The following is an 18,587-nucleotide window of genomic DNA, read 5'->3' as shown; positions in this document are numbered from 1 at the left end:
ACATATTACATTGCAGATAGATTTTCTTCAATGGAACTTAAATGAACTTCTTATTATAATTTGAACGCAGTAAATAGCAATTGGATGCATTTGCCCCAGTCCATTTCACTCAACTTTACTAAGCTTTGTAAGTCTCAAAATCAATAGTAATTATGATGCATCGTAAAATCCATTTCACTAAAATGATTTACGATCTGTGCCCTTCATAAGTAATAGGGATTTACTACAGGAAGCCTTCGTAAAGTTACATCTCCTTAAAGGGTATTTATAACTTACAATTTTTTATTTGAGTTATAAAAAGGGTTAAAAATTTAGTGAAATACACCACTGAAACACTTTTACTGCCCTCGTGCCCTGCCATAGGATCAGAAGAATCGGGAAGCAATGTAAAAAAACTTGGCGCCTGGTGGCAAGAAAGTTCCGCACCACGTACGACAAAGTTAACTTTTCACAGGGCGAACTGTTTTTACGAAAACAAAACAGAAAAAAAGTCTACTAAATGACCTCCTAAGGTCAAGTCGTCTGTGAAAATTAAAATGGCGTCAGTGACTGTAACCCTTACGAGTGAAAATACAGCTTATTTAGTCATCTGTTTGCATATTTTCCTAACATATTGGACTAACACCACTGCTATAATTATTTTCACAATTTTGTGACGTCTCCCTAGAAGCATCACAAATCATTAATTCAAGTTCTATACTTTGTCTACTTTTTAAACATGCACAATAGAGACCAGACAGGTCACCTATATCACTCTTAACATGTGTCTACTTTAAGGCGTAGAGGTAAAAGCCGAACAATTTCAGCGATTATGAGGTGATCAAACTGATTATCATGACTGCAGGCACCTGTTGCTGTAGTTCAAGTGAGCATTATTGGACTTGTATTCTCTTACACCGACTCAATATGGCAATGTCACTTGTAAACCACAGTAGTCCAGATCAACACAAATTCATTTAACTGCTAAAAACAAAGAAACGTCCATTACCCTGAAAGGGCTTTTTGGTGCTCGGAAAGGAGGAAGGAAGGAAGAAGATGAACAAAGAAGTTGTTTGTTTCCTTTAGGATTCAAACCCCAGATCCCTCGGGCGGTAAGTACACCATCAGCGACCAGTAGCCTTGGGTGTTTTGCTGGCCTGGTCAACAAAATCATCATTACATCACGTCGGATGCATGCATATACAGTGGCTTCCCTTAATAAGATTTTACAGCGCTGGGGTTAAAGGTCACACTTACCTTGATATTGACTCTTCTCTTCTGTTCTGCAGATATGTGAGTATCTTTCTTTGGTGTCTGTAAAACAGAAAAAAAAAACATTTTACAGGTAGTTAACATCTTTAATATGATACTAATTTACCAGCTGAATGCATATACATGCAAATACCAGAGATAAACTAACCACATTGATGAGTAACTCTCACAAATATATTTATTGAGAATCGAAATTGAAAATTGAGATAAGGAAAACAAAAATTAGCCACTTGTCAAGAAAAAATTATAATTTCTCCTCTTTTTTTCCTTCATGCAATATCATTCCCTGTCATACTGCAACACAGACTCGAGTGGGACATAAATGGAAATGAGGGAGTATTGCCCTGACCAGTCACAAAAATAATGATGAAAAAGTAAGTAAGGAAAGATCATCATGTGCACACTACTGAGAAAACAAGACCATGCAAAAGACAGATGTAGAATTGAAACTGAACCTAGAGTATATGATCATAGAGACTTTTTAACCTTCATGCACTGAATGTGACAACACCAGTAAAAAAAGCTTCAAAAGCAGCTGCCCAACTCTTAAAAAGATTCTCCTAAACAAATATTTGTTACAATACCGTAGAATTTCATCTACAAACATCAGCTCAAATGAGTGTTTTTGTTTTTGTTTTTTGGGTTTTTTTATGAAAGAGGTGAAAGGCAGACACTCTCCAAAAAAGCATTACAATAGATTGGTTTTACAATAAAACATGTTTGTAAAACCGTCTGTATCATGCAGTAATATAGCTGCTCAAACTCCAAATAATGTTTTTATGGAATATGTCCAAGTTTCATCTCTTTGAATAAAACAATATTCATTTACAGGCATATATCCTTGTAGATGGAATCCTATGGTATAATAGACAAACTTTCTCCTGCTCTATGCAAAGTAGATGCCTATATATGGTAAGTAGATGCCTATATATGGTAAGTAGATGCCTATATATAGAAATAGGCCTACCTGTAATGCACTGTTCTCCATCATCTCTAATTGCTCCATAGATGTAAGGTCACCCTAAACAAATGAGCACAAGATACATGTACATGTATATCCCCTTGATGTAGGTAAAAAACATACACTGACATTTCACCTATCAAAATGGCAAAACACCCGTTGAGTATCATGCTCTACACCCAAAATGAATTTAGCCCTGGATTTCACATACTGTGGGTCTCGACCAAAATGTGGGTCACACTTCTTCAGGGGTCGTGGACCTTTTTTCCAAAAGGACAAATAAAATATGAGGATGATAATGCGTAGTTAAACTTCTTTAAAGAGGAATTTGCGTAGGTTCCTGCAGCTTTTGTGTCTCATCACTGTGCACTGCAAGGTACCATTGTATGATGTCACCAATTTTGTTCCGTATTAGCATTAAAATTGCACATTTCACACAAGTTTGCCCCAGAAAAGTTAATATGGGAGCCAGTCACCTGAACTACTTTGCAATTTTGCCCCTATTGGAGTATTCCAGATGAAATCCACACCCACTAAGGAAGACATGACATTAATCTCCCAAACAGGGAGTGTAAATTTCAAATGGGATTACCTGTGAATGGGCGACCCCATTTGAGATTAAGGTCAGGTCTTTTACAGGGGTTTATGGATTTCATCTGGAATAGCCCATTTGACGTTGAAACTTGCTCTGTAAAATGCAAAAGCTGTCACATCTATCAAGCACATGTAGCGAAATCTTATTATTAAGATACTGTGCTGCTAAAGATTTGGTTTTGTATTTACATGACTTTTGTGATTCTTCCGAATAACATTTTCAAGTCCTTGTAAATTGTAATACTTAGCTTGACAAGGAAATGAATTTGCAAGTGCTATTCTACAGTGTTGGGGTAATTTTTTGATTTAGCGCTCAATAAATGCTGTGATATGAGTGAAAAGTATGTGATTTCCAGAAAAATAAATAGTATCAGCCAAGAAAATATAGCAGTGTTCAGAAAGGTAGAGTCTGAAATTGTGCATAGATAATTATAGGGAACGTGTGTTTGATGTGATGATTGGTATGATAGTTTGAGAATATTTCACTACTTCATTTTCAAAGAGCACCACAATCCGTATTCTAGATGAGTGTTGCCAAATTATAGCAAGCACCAATCCAAACTACAATTTGCACCATGGCCTGATTTGCATTATTGATAATGAGTGTGATTTTTCCACTGATCAAACAATAGCTATAAGTTTTGGCAAGGTTCTTCTGTGGTCTACCGATTTAGTGCTGTTTAGAGCATAAACACAAAAGTGGGGTTCTGATTGGCTAATTGCATTGCTTCATCATCATATCACACCTCATTTGACGATCAAACTGTGTAGCATCGTGGGATCCAAGCGTCCCCTAGTTATTTTTATGTGATAATCAGATAAAGCAGTCAGACACCACTGAAGGACCTTGCTGAATACAATAGCTTGATCAGAGAGGTGCACAATATGATTGCTCTTGGATTTGTAATAGGCTTAACTCTTAATTAAGGGTGGTCTTAACCATGGAATTATGGAAACTTTTGGGCCTCTGAACTTCTAAATTGTTGGTCCAAAGTTTATTTTGGGGATTTTCTCTACTTTTGCCCAAATTTGACCTCAGCGATGGATATCATGTATACTTTTCTATACTTTAGAGTTAAAGTTTCCATAATTCCAGGCTTAAGACCATCCTTAAATAGTGGCTGGCACAATTACTCATCATGCAAAACTGTCATGAACCAACAGAATTTGATTGATCAGACAAAATTGCTTCCATGGGCCTGAAAATTCAACTGATCTTTTAGGAACCTATGCGAGTGGATTCTGCCTTAAATAGACAGACTGATCACACTTTCATGACACCAGGCACTGGAAGCGATTCATTATTACTACATTGGAGCCCATCATAACCCAGGGATGCTAAGTTTGAATTCTGTATCACTTTGATGATTCTCAGTAGATGCCATATGTGCTTACCTCTCCAGCTGATGATCCAGATGCTGATGGTGTTGGCGGTGATGATACCATGCCAATTGTAAACGATGGTTTATTCTCATCCGATTTGCTTGGAGCTGCAATCAATCAATCAATCAATCAATCAATCAAAAAGTTAAATCAAGTTGTGTGTATGGGATGGACCAGGGTCTCGATTTCATCTTGGTTTGCGAGAATCAAAAGCCATCAATGATCATAGTCGCTGCACTTACTGTACGATACAATGAGTTGATTCTCGCAACCGAATCTTACAAGAATCAATTCTTGTTGAAATTCAGACCCTGGAGACTCGAAAAAGTAAAATATGTTCAAATGTGCTAATCACTATTTGGAATCTCTGATGAAAATGAAGCTGTGATTATCCATCGCTTTTCATAAGTGCTGCATCACAATCACTCAGCGATTGTAGGATAATGACCATGTATTACTTGTTGCTCGAGAAATTATTGCATGCACGCTGATTCTACTTCTGAGTTCTTATTTTGGCTAGTCGCATTGGAAAACCGCTATCCAATATGTGACAAATGTGATGTGTGATGAAGGAGCTAGGGCCGAGACTAGATGGAGCTGGGGCTGAGGCTAGAAAGAGCTGGGGGCTGAGACAAATTATATTAATACCAATTAATTATAAACCTACTAGATAAGACGGATGAAATGCCAAGGATAGACATTGAATTTGTTGTACTTGTTGATGCTGGCGATGCGGTGAAGAGACTCGGTGTCTGAGAGACTCCAATGAATGGCACTCCACCTGGCAGACTGGATGTCTAAAATAAAACACAGAACACAAAATAATGGTCAAGTATTGACATTTTGTGGATGTGGGTATACAACAGAATTAAAACCAGAGAACCAGTATAACGGTATGTGCAATAGCAAGGACAGTTATGGGGGGTTTGGGTGTTTTCGGGTCCTTGCAGACGGTACATGGAAACGAACAAAAACAATTTTGCGTAATAATCAATATAATGCATTACATCGCTCCTTCGATGCAGTCTGTGCGTCACGCCATGCATGAAGTGGGTCTAGTGTCGCACAAAGGCACCGAGCAACACACAAATACTTGCAATTTTTGCTCCATGGATGTATCAAGATGGTGGTCGAGTCTAGGTTCTCTGGTTTTAAATCTATGGGATATACACTATTATTCATTTAACTTAGCAACACTTTTGAATGCTGATTTTTATGGAAAATGTGTTCTGTCTGTACCTAGACTGGCATGTTTGGTAAAATAAGTTGTGCCTCTGAACCCTAGATATTTTTCTTTGGCACAGAATGCTCATAGTAGTACTTAAGTGCCCAGTAGGCCTCTGTGTGCTTTGAAGGCTGGTAGATGTCAGCTGAAGACTATACAGCTCCAACCAAAAACAAACTTGCAAGATATATGTGTAAACTTTCTTTTTTATAATGGTGTTAATTGATACCAGGCTGCAAAATAACCAAAGGCAGTTGCCTACGGTGCCCCTACCAGTTGCCTTGATGCCCTATTAATTGCTGCTATTCTTAACATGTAATTGCCTTGGAAAATAGATGTGCCCTTTCAAAATTGCCTTGAAATGGGTGCGCTTCAGAATCCTTATTTTGCAGCCTGGTTGATACTATTCACATAAGATCATTTTGGCCAAAAGATATGCAACTTACCACACTAAGAGCCACAGGCATGGTGCAGGTTTTTGCCGATTTGAACTCTGACTCTGTCTTGATTGGCTGTATCAAGATTGAGGTTGTTGTTGTTGCAGCTGGCGGTAGTGGCTTGATTGGCTGAGGAGCACTTGATGCCCTCAAAGCACTTTCAAATCTCCCTGTAAATATTAAAACAATGACAGGTCAAATAAGATCAACATTTGTACTTGAATGTCACAAACATCTTGATGAGGGTCTACAAGTTTGAACAGTTTTAAGTTCTCACCTATTAAGACTCTTTAAAATAAACAATTTTTTTAGGATATTAAAAGATTGTATAATAATTGGTAAGAAGATAGGGTACCAATAGGTTTTGTAATCTTTTAATATTGTAAGCGATTTAGTTTCAGATTCAATTTCCGGCTTTCACTTAAATATGTCAGAGGTACAATATTTTGCTGGGCAAAAAAATTATACTGGCAACATCTGTAGATGATGAAATTCAGACCTCAACTCTCCCATTGGTGCATTTGGAATGGGCTAGTGAATCATGAGAGTACTCTTTCCTTTGGAGGGGATGTTAAGCCATCGCTCCTGTGTATTAGAGAGCCATCATGTATATCACAGTCAGTTTAATTAGTGTGTTAACCCCTGACTGTCCCGGTGCCATTTGCATATTCACAATTCATGTACAGACAAGATGTGTGTTGAAAGGCTGCTGCTTGGAAGGGATCCATTTTGATATTCACCATATGGCCACAAAAATCCAGTAAATATGGAAAAATCCAGACAAATCACACCCATAACATAAGCACTCACTAATCACAGGCACAACCATGGCAACTAGCTGCACTCAATAACTGTGTGATGACTCAATCTTATACAGTGGGTCATCATAAACAAACAGCTATCTTCAGGAAAACTTTGATTTTAAAAGGTCTAAAAGTGGCTCATAACTTACCTTGTGTAAGAAGTTGTGTAAGTAATGCTGTACTACTAGGAGCTGTGATGTTGTTATTAGTACTTGTGCTACTAGGCGGTGCTGGTGCTATCTTAGCCGGCTGTTGCTTTGGTTTAGGCTGTCTCTTAGTTTTAGCCTTGGCTCCCATGGGTATCGCAGTACCTGATGTAGCCTTCATTTGACTGGGCACTTTTGCCACTGATGTCACCAGCTGATTTTTAGTGACTGGCTGCGCAGTTCGAGTTTTTGCCTGAGGTACTGCTTTGGTAATTGCTACGGGTATTGGCGGCTGTTGCTTACGCTGTCGCTGTTGCTGTCGCTGTTGTTGAACAGGTTGTTGGACAGACACAAAGCTGTTATTTCCAGTCGGTATCATATTTTGTTCAAAAATTTGTGTGATAATACCTTTGTTTTCAGTCTGTTGGACAGCAATGCTTTGCTGTTGCTGTTGTGGCTGTTGCTGATTATTCTGTGACACCTGATTAGCTACCTGCTGTAATAGCTTGATAGCTTGAGTCTGATTGCCACCAGTGGACAGTATCGTGGGCAAACCTTGCAGCTGGCTGGACTGCCCACTGGTAGTCAACGTCCCTGCTACATTTTGTGCCTGATTGACTGTCCTCACCGTCACACCAGACTGTGACGATAAAGTTCTATGTGGCCGAACATGAGGAATTTGGTTTTGCTGAGAAACATTAGCAGCTAACTGATGAATAGGCGTGCCTACTTTGACATCATCACCAGGTGCTATTCTAACTTGCACGGATGTCAGCGGGTTCAGCACCGGCTGAGTGTTTATTCCCTGCATGGGCTGCTGGGGCTGCTGCTGTGTGTTGTTTTGTAATGGGCTCATGCCGTTACTATTGTTAATGTGGCTCTGTAAACTAGCCAAGTCAGCATTGTTCAGTAAGATATGTGTGGTGTCACCTGTAGCACTGTGCAAGGTGGCTGGATGACCTACACTGTTTAATGGTATGCCTAGATTCTGCAGCTGATTCTGCTGTGTTTGCTGCTGTAGAATAAGCTGCTGTTGCTGCTGCTGTATCAACTGGATCTTGAAATAGAAAAATAGGAAGAAAAAAACTAATTATTAGGAGACCTGTCAAATTGCTATATACATATTACTATTCAAAGAAAAATCAGGAAAGGTAACTTGTCGAGACATACAGAGATCTCTGGATCATGAGTGTCGCTTGATTTCACATTCTCGATTTGGGCTGTTAAAAACTCAATTGTGTCATGTGATTTTTCAAACAAAACTCAAAGTTCTAAAAACTAATAATAAAATTCATGAATAACCCATAACTGTTTAAAATGACATCAATTGACCCCTAGATACAGTTTCATCAAAATCCACTGCAGTCTCTGGAAGATGCATGTTCAGTAATTAAGGAAAATGACACATTTAAAATACCTCACTACGATAAAAGCCAGAAATAAAGGAACTATTATAATAGTCCGTCAACTCAGAAGCACAAAGTAAATAGACCTCGGAAACAGGAGGTATATGAGAATAATTATTTCAGTGCAATGCGTGTGTAAATGCTTCTTGCCGCGCCAACTGCTGCACGATTTGTACTTGCGGAGCGCAGCACGCTCGTTATGTGTCGCGTTTTTTAACCCGCAGTCCGTGTGACGCAAAGCATCGACCCTCGATACCACAGATTTACTTTGTACTTCTGAATTTAAGGACTATAGTTCGCATTTGACGCTCCTGTCAATCAAACTGTCCATGGCCTGTGATTGGTTAGTAGGGCATAAAAGGTAGGTTTATTCATCTGCTGCCTTCATAAGGTTTATAATACATATAAGTGCAGGTCTGCAGGTTCCCTGTAGAAATTCAAGAGTCTTTTTGTGTTTTTACTGTATTGGTCAATGCAAGGAAAGCCAGTTCTTGTGCTATCAAAAAGCTGAAAATGTCCACTTTAAGGTGGTACTACACCCCTTGATAAATTTGTGACTATTTTTGCATTTTTCTCAAACAATAATAACACACCGGTAACAAAAGTTATGTATATGGCCAAGGAATCCAGTTACTACACTGCAATTTCAGTGACTCAAGACAAGTGGTACGTTACCGTATTTCGTCAAATAAACGCCCCCGGGGGCGTTACATTTTCCCACAGGGGGCGTTTATTCAAGGTCAATTTTAGAACGATAATTCCCGTTAAAATCATTAGGTAAACTTAAAACTCACGCTAAAATGACGAACTATGAACTAGAAACACTGACTTCTGGTTCACTTCCGGGTTTCCAATCATTGACGCTATTATCGACCATGTGGACAATTTGGTAAGCTTACTACACAAGATAGCATGGAAATATCGGCATTTTTGAAACATCTTGGTTGAAAAAAGTGGTGGGGGGCGTTTATTTGAGGGGGGGGCGACTATTTGACGAAATACGGTATTTATGATAAGAAAAGAGGTACCGCTAGAATGTACCTCATTTCTTAACATAATATATAATGACCCACTTGTCTTGAATCACTGAAATTTCAGTGAAGTAATTGGATTCCTTGCCCCTATAATACACATAAATTTTGTTTTTTGAGAAAAATGCAAAATTAGTCATAAAATTTATCAGGCGGTGTAGTACCACTTTAAGTTTGTTTAAAGAAACCCAGTTCTTGTGCTATGAAAAAGCTGAGAAGGAAATCAAACTTTCATACCTGTTGCTGCTGCTGCTGTAACTGCTGTGTATTAAACTGATGATCAACAACTGACTGCTGATTTACAGCTGACTGTCGATTGTTAATGTGTTGCTGAGCTGCTGACATCTGACGACTTACTTCCTGCAGCTGCTGTTGAGTGGCTGCAAGTTGTGAACTAATGTCTTGAGGTGTCAATGGCTGCTGCTGCTGCTGCTGTTGCTGATGAGTTTGCAAATCCTGCTGGGTAATGATAAACTGCTGGCCATCAAGCTGCTGATTACTGCTGATTTGTTGCTGTGTGTTGAACTGATGTGGCTGTTGTTGCTGCTGCTGTTGATGCATTTCCAGCATCTGCTGATTTTGCTGCTGTTGCTGTGACATAGACTGATTGCTGCTGAGACTGTCTACGGAGTCTTGTAATGTCATACTTTCAATCAGGTTTTGCTGCGGCATTTGTACACTTGGAGTTGAAGGAGGAGTGACATCATGTACTGATGACGATGAAGCCCCACCCAAGAACTGTAATGGAAATGCATGATGAATATAGGTATTAATGTACTTACATGTAAGGCTGTCAATTTACACGTGCCAAATTTTTAAACGGTGCCACTGAGAGTAGCCACTATTTGAAGAGCTTTCCAAACCGTGTTATGTCCACAACCACAAGTTTCTCATTTACTTGTGTGATACAATCACAATTTATACTTTGACAAGTTTAACATTAGCAACAATGAGTTATACCATCAAGAAGGCATTATTTACCACAACAATGCTGGTTAACAATATGCAGACTATTGTTCTTATTTGGGAATCAAGGCCTCACACAGTATTGTTACTATGCATCCATCCACTGTTTGCTTTGTAATGGTGCATCAAACTGAAATTATAATACCTATAGCATCACAACCCATATCGCACAGGTAAATCAGACGTGTGTTTGTGGACTTAACATGGTTTGGAAATAAGCTCTTCATTTGGTGCAGACTAATTATAGCTGAAGTCATACAACCATAATATTATCTTATGTAGCACCATTGTTTTGTTTTACATGAGAAATTCCCTAAATCCTTCATTTACATTAATCTCAGTTAGCACATCCTTCTACCAATAGGACTTTTATAAGTAGCTAAACCTATTTACAAAGACCTTTCGCACTGCCTGATTCGACATAGTTTACGGTATAAACATGAGGTTTGCTTCTGATTGGCTAATTGAATCATGTCATCATCACATCAGCATCTCATTTGCCGATCAGTATGCATTATGCAAAGCTTTGTGTGATGCAGATGTAACCTAGTTCTTTTCAAGCAATCGGTTGACCAGTGCAAAAGGTCTTGGCAAAATAGTGTACAGTTTGATCAGCTCGTAATCGGCGGGCCATATAACATCGCGGATTAATATCAATATATTTCATTTGGAGAATTGTCTTGTGACATCTCGCCAGAAGTATTATAATTGAAGTCCTATACTTTGTCTATACTTTCTTTAACATGCAAAATATAGACCAGTCAAATCAACTACATCTCTATTAATGTGGATCTACTTTTTGGCGTAGTGATAAAGCCTATAATTCCCGCCGAATACGAGCTGATCAAAGTATAGGGTGTAAATTATATAACAAAGTTTGGACTCACATGTGCTGCTTGGACGACAGGTCTGATTGAATTATTTCCAGTGAACACAAATGTACTAGGTGTATGGAAATTATGGGCAACAGACTTCATCACATCTGAAAGTAAACACCATAAATGAAGCATTAATACATCAAACAAATCATTGTGGGGTGTGCATGTATAAAAGGACCGTTCAACAACCCTGGTCACACAAGTAGTTTTTTGTTATTGTGGTCTAATTACTTGATTAGGATAAGTTAAACAACAAAAGTGGTCACAGTTAAAAAGCAGTCTGCATCATAATTTGAATATTCATGGTATGACGACAAAATGCGGGCACACAGTGACTTAACAGCATTATATTGTGATCACAGTCCTTTGAGCAATTATCTTAAAATTACAGAATTCAGATCTCCCTGCGACTTCATGGTCTTAATTATGACATAATCATGCTACAAATGGGCCTAATGATGTCAGTTTTCATCATTCACTACTGATGACACAATTGTAGTATGTTAATGACATATTGTGGACGCCTCTTAATGATCGTAATCAAGGAAAAAACCACTAGTGTGAATAGGGTCTAAGAAATTAGTAATTATCAGTTTCAGCTACAGTGATACCTTGTGCACATTGTCCTGGGTACAATGTTAACTGCAGGCTGCAAGGGCATCAATGTGTTGATTTGAATTGTTAATCCCAAGCACTACACAGAAGAGTTAAATCGATTTTAAAAGTATTACATTTGATTTAGTATTATCATTATTACCAAATACTTATATGGCGCTCTACAGAGATCACAGCGCCTTACTTAATCCTATTACAACGCATTCAAAGGTGCAAGACAATTATTGAGGGAACACTGTAGCTGAAACAGATAATTATTTTTCCTTTCTTAATACTGAGGGTTTTAAAGCCAAAATTATGAGTTTCCTTCAGGTATAGAGATGCACAGTTCGTTATAATTAAGGGATTATGTGGAGTATGAAGTTTTCACACAACTAGATTTGTGAGTGACTTCTAACATGTAGGAGTAACCCAAAATCGGGCCCAGAATGGGCAATATCAAACATGTTTATAAACTAGGCACAGCAAGACACACAAATTCTTGGATCTAAGCTCTCTGAATTTTCCATAAAATAAGAACTTGACTGATTGCATAATCTTTTAAATTTGAAGTTCTAACACAAAGATGGTGAAAGGTCACATGTACTATTTGCCACACAGGTTGGACCAGGAGAGTTTAGACTCCATCATGTTGCTCAAGGAAGGCATAATAGTGTACCTACAGATTATTTTCCCCAAGCACCTGGCACACTACTTAGATTTAAAATGTGTGCTTTTTTTATGTAACAAGAATTTAGGCGACAGTGCACAATTAGTTTTCCATGTATAAACCATATAATTTAGCATAGCTGTATGGTGTTATAAAGCATGCACTTTTTAGGAAAAGCACTTAATTTTGATGTATGTAGAGTGTCATGCTAAATAATTCTTGCCATGGGCATGGTCATTCTGCTCTAAAAAAAATTGAGTACAAACTCCATGTTTGCTATGGAAAACACATAGGAAATATGCAACAAACGCCCTCAACATTAAAAGGTGTACATAGTCGGCAACTGTGACCCTGAGAGAATTATGCGTACAATTTAAGAGGTCCCTTAATATACCGCCACCTAGTGACCACATGCTAACCAGACAGGTTAAGCAGGTAGTCTATATAAACTGACCTGACGACCCCATCTCCAGCATCCAGCCTGGAATAGGAGGTAAAGCAAGTAGATAAAACATTATTGATGCAACACTCTTGATATCAGCTTTCCAGTGGCGTAGCCAGGAATTTTTAGGGGGTTAAAGGGGAGCAAGGCAACTATCAAGGTGGGCAAAATTTTAAAAAAATTGACTAAGAAGCACAAAAAAGGCCGAAAAATCTTACATATTAGGGCAGACAGCATATCTAACGGGGGGAGGGGGGAAGACTTCGACCAGGGGAGGCGCCTCTTGCCTCTTCCCCCCCCCCCCACACCACCATTGGCTACACCACTGCATCTTTCGGGTAACAGTACGGCTACCGCCGAAATCTACACACCATCACCATCAATACCAACTTGTAATAGCCTCCTTTACTAAGCAAGCAAGCATGAATACAGGAAAAGGGAAGCTTAAACATCCATTGCTTTCACACATAGGGTTTTATGAGACAGTCAAGGAAAGACAGTGAAGGTCCACTTCCAAGCAGCTGACAAACAAGTACAGTTAACCTGCAACTTATGGTGCATAGGGAAAGGTAAATCCAGCACAAGCAGTAAGCAAAACACACCAGTTATTGGTTACTAAGGATGTCAGGAAGTCTCAGAACATTTTAAAAGCCCTGCACACAGCGCCATATAGCACCCACTGAGTCTAACTATAGCACAATATAGACCTTTTCACCAGATGATTAGACATTTTCAAAATTTTTCTGAAAGACATTGTATGAGGCCAATAAAACCAAACACCTATTAGACACTGGTGACAGCATGTTCTATGAGCGTGTGGCATGGCGTGAATCGCTCAGTACTTGAAGCAGCGTATTGAATCCTGAGGCCACTACATGATCCAATATGCCTTCCAAATCACCAGTAATTAATTGGTTGAATATGTTTTGATTATAATGCATATTCGGTGTTGGGTTGTTTTTTTGTTAATCTTGTAGAATGATCTATTGCACCCAGTCTAGCTACTTGTTGACAAACCTACATCAACAACATGATAAATAAACAAGCACATACAGAACAAACTAAGCTTCATATACAAAGGTAGGGCGTGCCAGGTATCAAAATTATTTGTCCAACTTGTGTCGCCAAGTTGCACCTTACTTTTGAAGTTGAGTTGTAATGTTTTTTTCAAAACAGGAATATAAAGTTGATAACATAATAAAAAGTGGTATCACATTTTGCACCCCTATGAAAGTTGTATCGCAAATTTTGGAATGCAAATTGTGATGCAATATGGGTTAATTAGATGTCTACAAAATTGAGTGATGTTGTGTTCAGACAGATATTTTAATATCCAAGATGTAGATTAGTAAATTATGTGGTGCTTAAAATGCGTCCCCACCAGAAGGGTTGTTAAATTGTTTTCGGGGTTTACTACCTTACATGGAAACCTCCTATTGTCAAAGCGATCTAATTCTGAAGTTCTGAGTTAAAGTGCTCCTGCAGTTTATATTAGTAGCAAAAACATGCATAGATCAATGGCCCATAGAAGAGTACAAACTTTTGCAGCACATAGTACACCAACATGGGGATGAGGTTACCACTCATAACACAAAAGGAAGCATGTCTCAAGCATAATATTTAATTTCATGTCATTGAAAGAAATATATGACTATGAGGTTTTCTTAACCCAACTATCCTCTGGGTGGTTTGGGGAGAGGTGTCAAGGCTGTAGTATTTTGAAGTATGCAGTAATATTTGGGTTAGTGTATAGGAGGGTGTGGCACCTGTCTTGTGGATGTGGCAAGGGGGAAAAGAGAGAGTGCAAGAATAGCATGTGTCTCACAGACTGGTCGGCCCCAATATGGCAAATTAAAACAGCTCAACTCAAAATGTTGACTTTTTCAGTTATGATCATTTTTGTGTAAATCCGGGGCGCTCTTTTCATTTCTAAAAGCCTTAGCTTACCAAAATGTACAGTTTCAAAGATAGCTTGACACATCTCAGCCTCATTTTGCAATTTGTTACCAAGTTGTATGGCAAAATAATGTATCTCAAGTTACGTGGTGCACATAGCATATTTGTATCTCTTGCAGAAACAATACAAAAGCAACAGATTCAACAGGTTGTTCTGTCATATAAATTTGCCTTTGACAATAGCATTTTTGTAGACTAAGAAGAACAAATAAAGAAACTTTTATGAGAATGAAAATTAAACACACTTTTCTAATTTCAGCAACTTTTTTAGGAAAATCTTAAGGTAAAACTCTGAAAATGTCATATTTTGAATTACGTTGTGTTGCCATATCAAGGCTGTGGTGAGGAACGGGAAGCACTTTCTGACGGCAGGGTTGCTGGCTTTCCAATTAGGTAACACATCTTTAATCTATCATTTTGATCTGAGCCCCATTTAAGAGATTTGTGCTACTGTTCAAGTCCACCAACCTACCTTGTAATGGTTCAAACGTATCCATTAACTCTTCTAACGACGGCTGAAGTTGGACGAGACCGGGCTGCATGATGTCAGCATTGGTGGACATATGTGCTATATAACATGAAAAGCATAAATGATGTTAAATAATATGCAACATTTTTGTTGGCTTCTTAATTTCAAAAATGCCATTTGATTTTAAAGCATCTTATTAAAATGTGCCATAAAGCCTTGATCACACAAGAGCTGGCTATGTATCACCATTTCATAGCACAAATCCAGTTCCACCAGGACCAGAGTTCCCTTTTTTGTTGAACCAATTCAACTACGGTATTTGTTCTGATTTGGGCAAAAAATCAGGCTTTTTTATGATTTTTTTTTAATTGAGCATTTTCCAATCATTTTTGGTGCAAATTTCTCAATAGATATTTTCATCTAGTTTTTAAAAATTAATAATTTTATCTTATTTAAGAATTTTAGAGGATCTCTCCAAAAATAAGTATTTTTTTTTTTTTTTTTGCCTCAGAGATGAATTTATCAAGTCTTTGCCATTCTAAATATGTATACTTTTATATACTTTAGACCAATTATTTAGCAGTTATGAGGCCCAAAAAATGTCCATAATTCCAGGGTTAAGTCCACCCTTAATTCAGCTATACTCACACAACTCCTTTGGATTTGGGAAGAGGAATTTACTATCCAGACTCGTAAACAGGGTATCCGTGAATTCCGACAGCAACGCTTCCTCGTCCAAGATCATCGGCACCGGATCCGGGCTCTGATGGGTTCCTCGCAGAATCTCCTGCAATAGTGGATCCTGCAACGGTGAGGCCTATGCATTTTATGTGCAACAAATCAAATTTGCAGCATGCAAAGGTAGTGGCACACCAAAACATCAATGATACATGGGTTACTAAGGCAAAAAGCAGTTATCTACGTTAGTTAGTGTCTACAGCAGGGTTGTTACTTGTATTCTAGGTCAAAGGAGTGTGGAATACTGTAGAATTCTATCTATTTGACAATACATTATTTGGAGTTTGAGCAACTTTACTGATACAAGTGGCTGTACAAACATGTATAATTGTACAAGACCAATCTATTGTCTTTTTGTGGAGCATGGCTTTCCTCTGTATTGTCAAAAAACACTAAAGAGACATTCTTGCTCAAAGATGGATTTCTACAGAATAACATGAAAAATGTAAATTTTTTAATAAACCCAACTCTAATCCTAACTCTTATCTTAACCCTAACCCATGACTAACAACATTAACCCTAATGCTAACCCAAACCCTAATCCTAACCTAAAATGCCCAAACCCTAAGTTTACCTCTTTTCGGACTAATTGGCTGATCCCAAAACGTTGACTAAATTTATATCTGTTTGCTCTTGGGCAGAGCAGAGAGAAGGTAATAGGAGTTACCATGTCCAGGCCCAAACAGGATGGTTTCAAAATTCTTATTCCACAAATCAAGAATAATAACTTTTTGGCACATTTCAGCATTATTGCAAATTTGTATGCGCTTTATGCGTTCTGATGAAGTCCTTCTGAGAGCGTATCAGCGGGACAACTTTGCAATTTTTCCTCCTGGGAATTTTAACATGTGGACACATTTCATGATGGCTTCCCTAGAAAACAAGTAATTGAGCAATTCCTTACTGGGGTAAAAAACTAAAATGAAAGGAAAAAAACACACATTTCAACAATTGGCAACAAAATTAAGGTCAGTATCAACCACAATATGAAAAACAAGAAGAGCTCTTAAAAAGCACAAGGTCCTACAGCAGACATATCAATGGATCATTGTGCGTTTGACCTCATGTTATGACCTTCCTCATAACCACATTATGAAAATTAATCGTGAATATACTTGAGGATTGGAAATACTAAAAAGATTACGCCTCATAGCACGATATAATTTTCTGTAGTGCAATGAGCCTTTTGGCAGGATATATTTTCTGTAGTGCAATGAGCCTTTTGACTTTGTTTTATTGTGTAACAACCCTGTTAGTTCTAGGCACAACAAAGAAAAGGTGAACTTTCTTTAGCAAATGGAATCACTACAAAAATGATTTTGCACATTTGACTTACCATACCGTAACGCGTTAGCTAATGCGGCACCTGGGCTCATTTGCCTTGGGGTAAATTTCATGTGCAAATAGAGAGCTCCCTCCTCTGAAATCCCAACAAGAATTAAGGTTTTGTGCCCTTATTTGCTGGTGGGAATTTTACGGGAGGGCACTTTTAGGTTGTGCCTAAAATTCTAAAACTTTTTACATAAACCCACCATATCTATTCCAGCTCCAACCCATTAATTTCCCTGGACCTTTGGATGTATTGTAATAGGTATTAGCATTTTACTTTGAAAAATCATTTATCAGGTCTGTAATGCTAGTTTCCATGCCCCTTCGGTTGACATAGAGTCTCTGGCAGAGAAGAATGGCACTTGAGGTTCTGATTGGCTGATTCAATTGTTGACAATAACAATAAATAATAATCTGATAGGCCGATTACGCGTCAAAGCATTGGTCGGCGCAGTGCAGCGTTCTGGAAAGGAGCACAAAGCTCAGGTATGTCGCTCATTGACAGGGCACGTGCGTCAATCAGAACAAAAGACTGCCATACTTTTCTGGAAGCTAGTGTAGGTAATCATACCCAGGACAATATGCATGAGGTGACACTGGATGTGGAACAGAGTAACAGTTTCATTAGGTCAAATACAGTATTTACAGTTAAGCAGTCAAAGGGTACATAAATTGCTAACTAAAAACAACGTAGGTACCTTAATAACTACAAAGTGGTCATTTTCATGAGTGAATTTTTCGCACGAAGCTGCTTTTGATCTACTTGTGTTTATCATGACTTTTGGTCTTCATCCATATACCACAGAATTAGAGGAGAACAGGGACTCCCGATACCACCACATGCAATCACGCCTTCAGCTATGGGGAGAAATTGGAGGTTTTCTTAATTGGAGGTTCTTGCCAACGGTGCGTGGAGATGAACAAAAGCAATTTTGCGTCTCATCTAAATAGCGTCTTGGTATCGCGTTCAAGTCGTATCAATTGTGCGTCTCTCAAATGTCCATGTCCCATTTGCATTCGGCTTCGAGCGCATTCCGAGGCAAACAGAACACCCCCAATTTTTGCTCCATGCCTGTATCAATTGGCAGTCGAGTCCCGGATCTCCTCCTCTAATTATGTGCCAGAGAAGAACATATTTGTGTCAATCATATTTTCGCTAAATACATGTAGGTCACTAGGATTCCAACATGTTCATCTATCAGGGCACAGTTCTTTAACCCCAATACATAATTTGTACATTCATTGAATAACTCATACTTGAGGTCAAATTTTGCACTATAAGTGTTTAATTGAGGTTATTGAACTCGT

The 18,587-nt window shown here is 38.4% G+C and overlaps 2 protein-coding genes across 6 annotated transcripts in view; both read right to left on the bottom strand.

Annotated features, from left to right (window-relative positions):
* LOC140164231 (uncharacterized) overlaps window positions 1-18,587 on the bottom strand; it is a 446,047-nt gene that overhangs the window by 366,281 nt on the left and 61,179 nt on the right. The window lies entirely within an intron of this gene.
* LOC140164227 (MLX-interacting protein-like) overlaps window positions 1-18,587 on the bottom strand; it is a 60,426-nt gene that overhangs the window by 5,593 nt on the left and 36,246 nt on the right. For 2 of the 5 annotated variants that reach the window (XM_072187480.1, XM_072187483.1), the window contains 11 exons: window positions 15,861-16,029; window positions 15,216-15,311; window positions 12,800-12,826; window positions 11,091-11,185; window positions 9,475-9,975; window positions 6,804-7,857; window positions 5,861-6,021; window positions 4,857-4,986; window positions 4,202-4,296; window positions 2,219-2,272; window positions 1,237-1,293 (listed from right to left, as the gene is read on the bottom strand). In XM_072187480.1, coding sequence (XP_072043581.1) covers window positions 1,237-1,293; window positions 2,219-2,272; window positions 4,202-4,296; window positions 4,857-4,986; window positions 5,861-6,021; window positions 6,804-7,857; window positions 9,475-9,975; window positions 11,091-11,185; window positions 12,800-12,826; window positions 15,216-15,311; window positions 15,861-16,029 — 2,439 coding nt within the window. The remainder of the gene's footprint in view (window positions 1-1,236; window positions 1,294-2,218; window positions 2,273-4,201; window positions 4,297-4,856; window positions 4,987-5,860; window positions 6,022-6,803; window positions 7,858-9,474; window positions 9,976-11,090; window positions 11,186-12,799; window positions 12,827-15,215; window positions 15,312-15,860; window positions 16,030-18,587) is intronic. The other 3 variants (XM_072187482.1, XM_072187484.1, XM_072187481.1) reach the window with 3 other exon arrangements.

Source organism: Amphiura filiformis, chromosome 11, assembly GCF_039555335.1.
Source record: "Amphiura filiformis chromosome 11, Afil_fr2py, whole genome shotgun sequence".
NCBI lineage: Eukaryota > Metazoa > Echinodermata > Ophiuroidea > Amphilepidida > Amphiuridae > Amphiura > Amphiura filiformis.
This window is presented reverse-complemented; position numbering and strand designations above follow the sequence as displayed.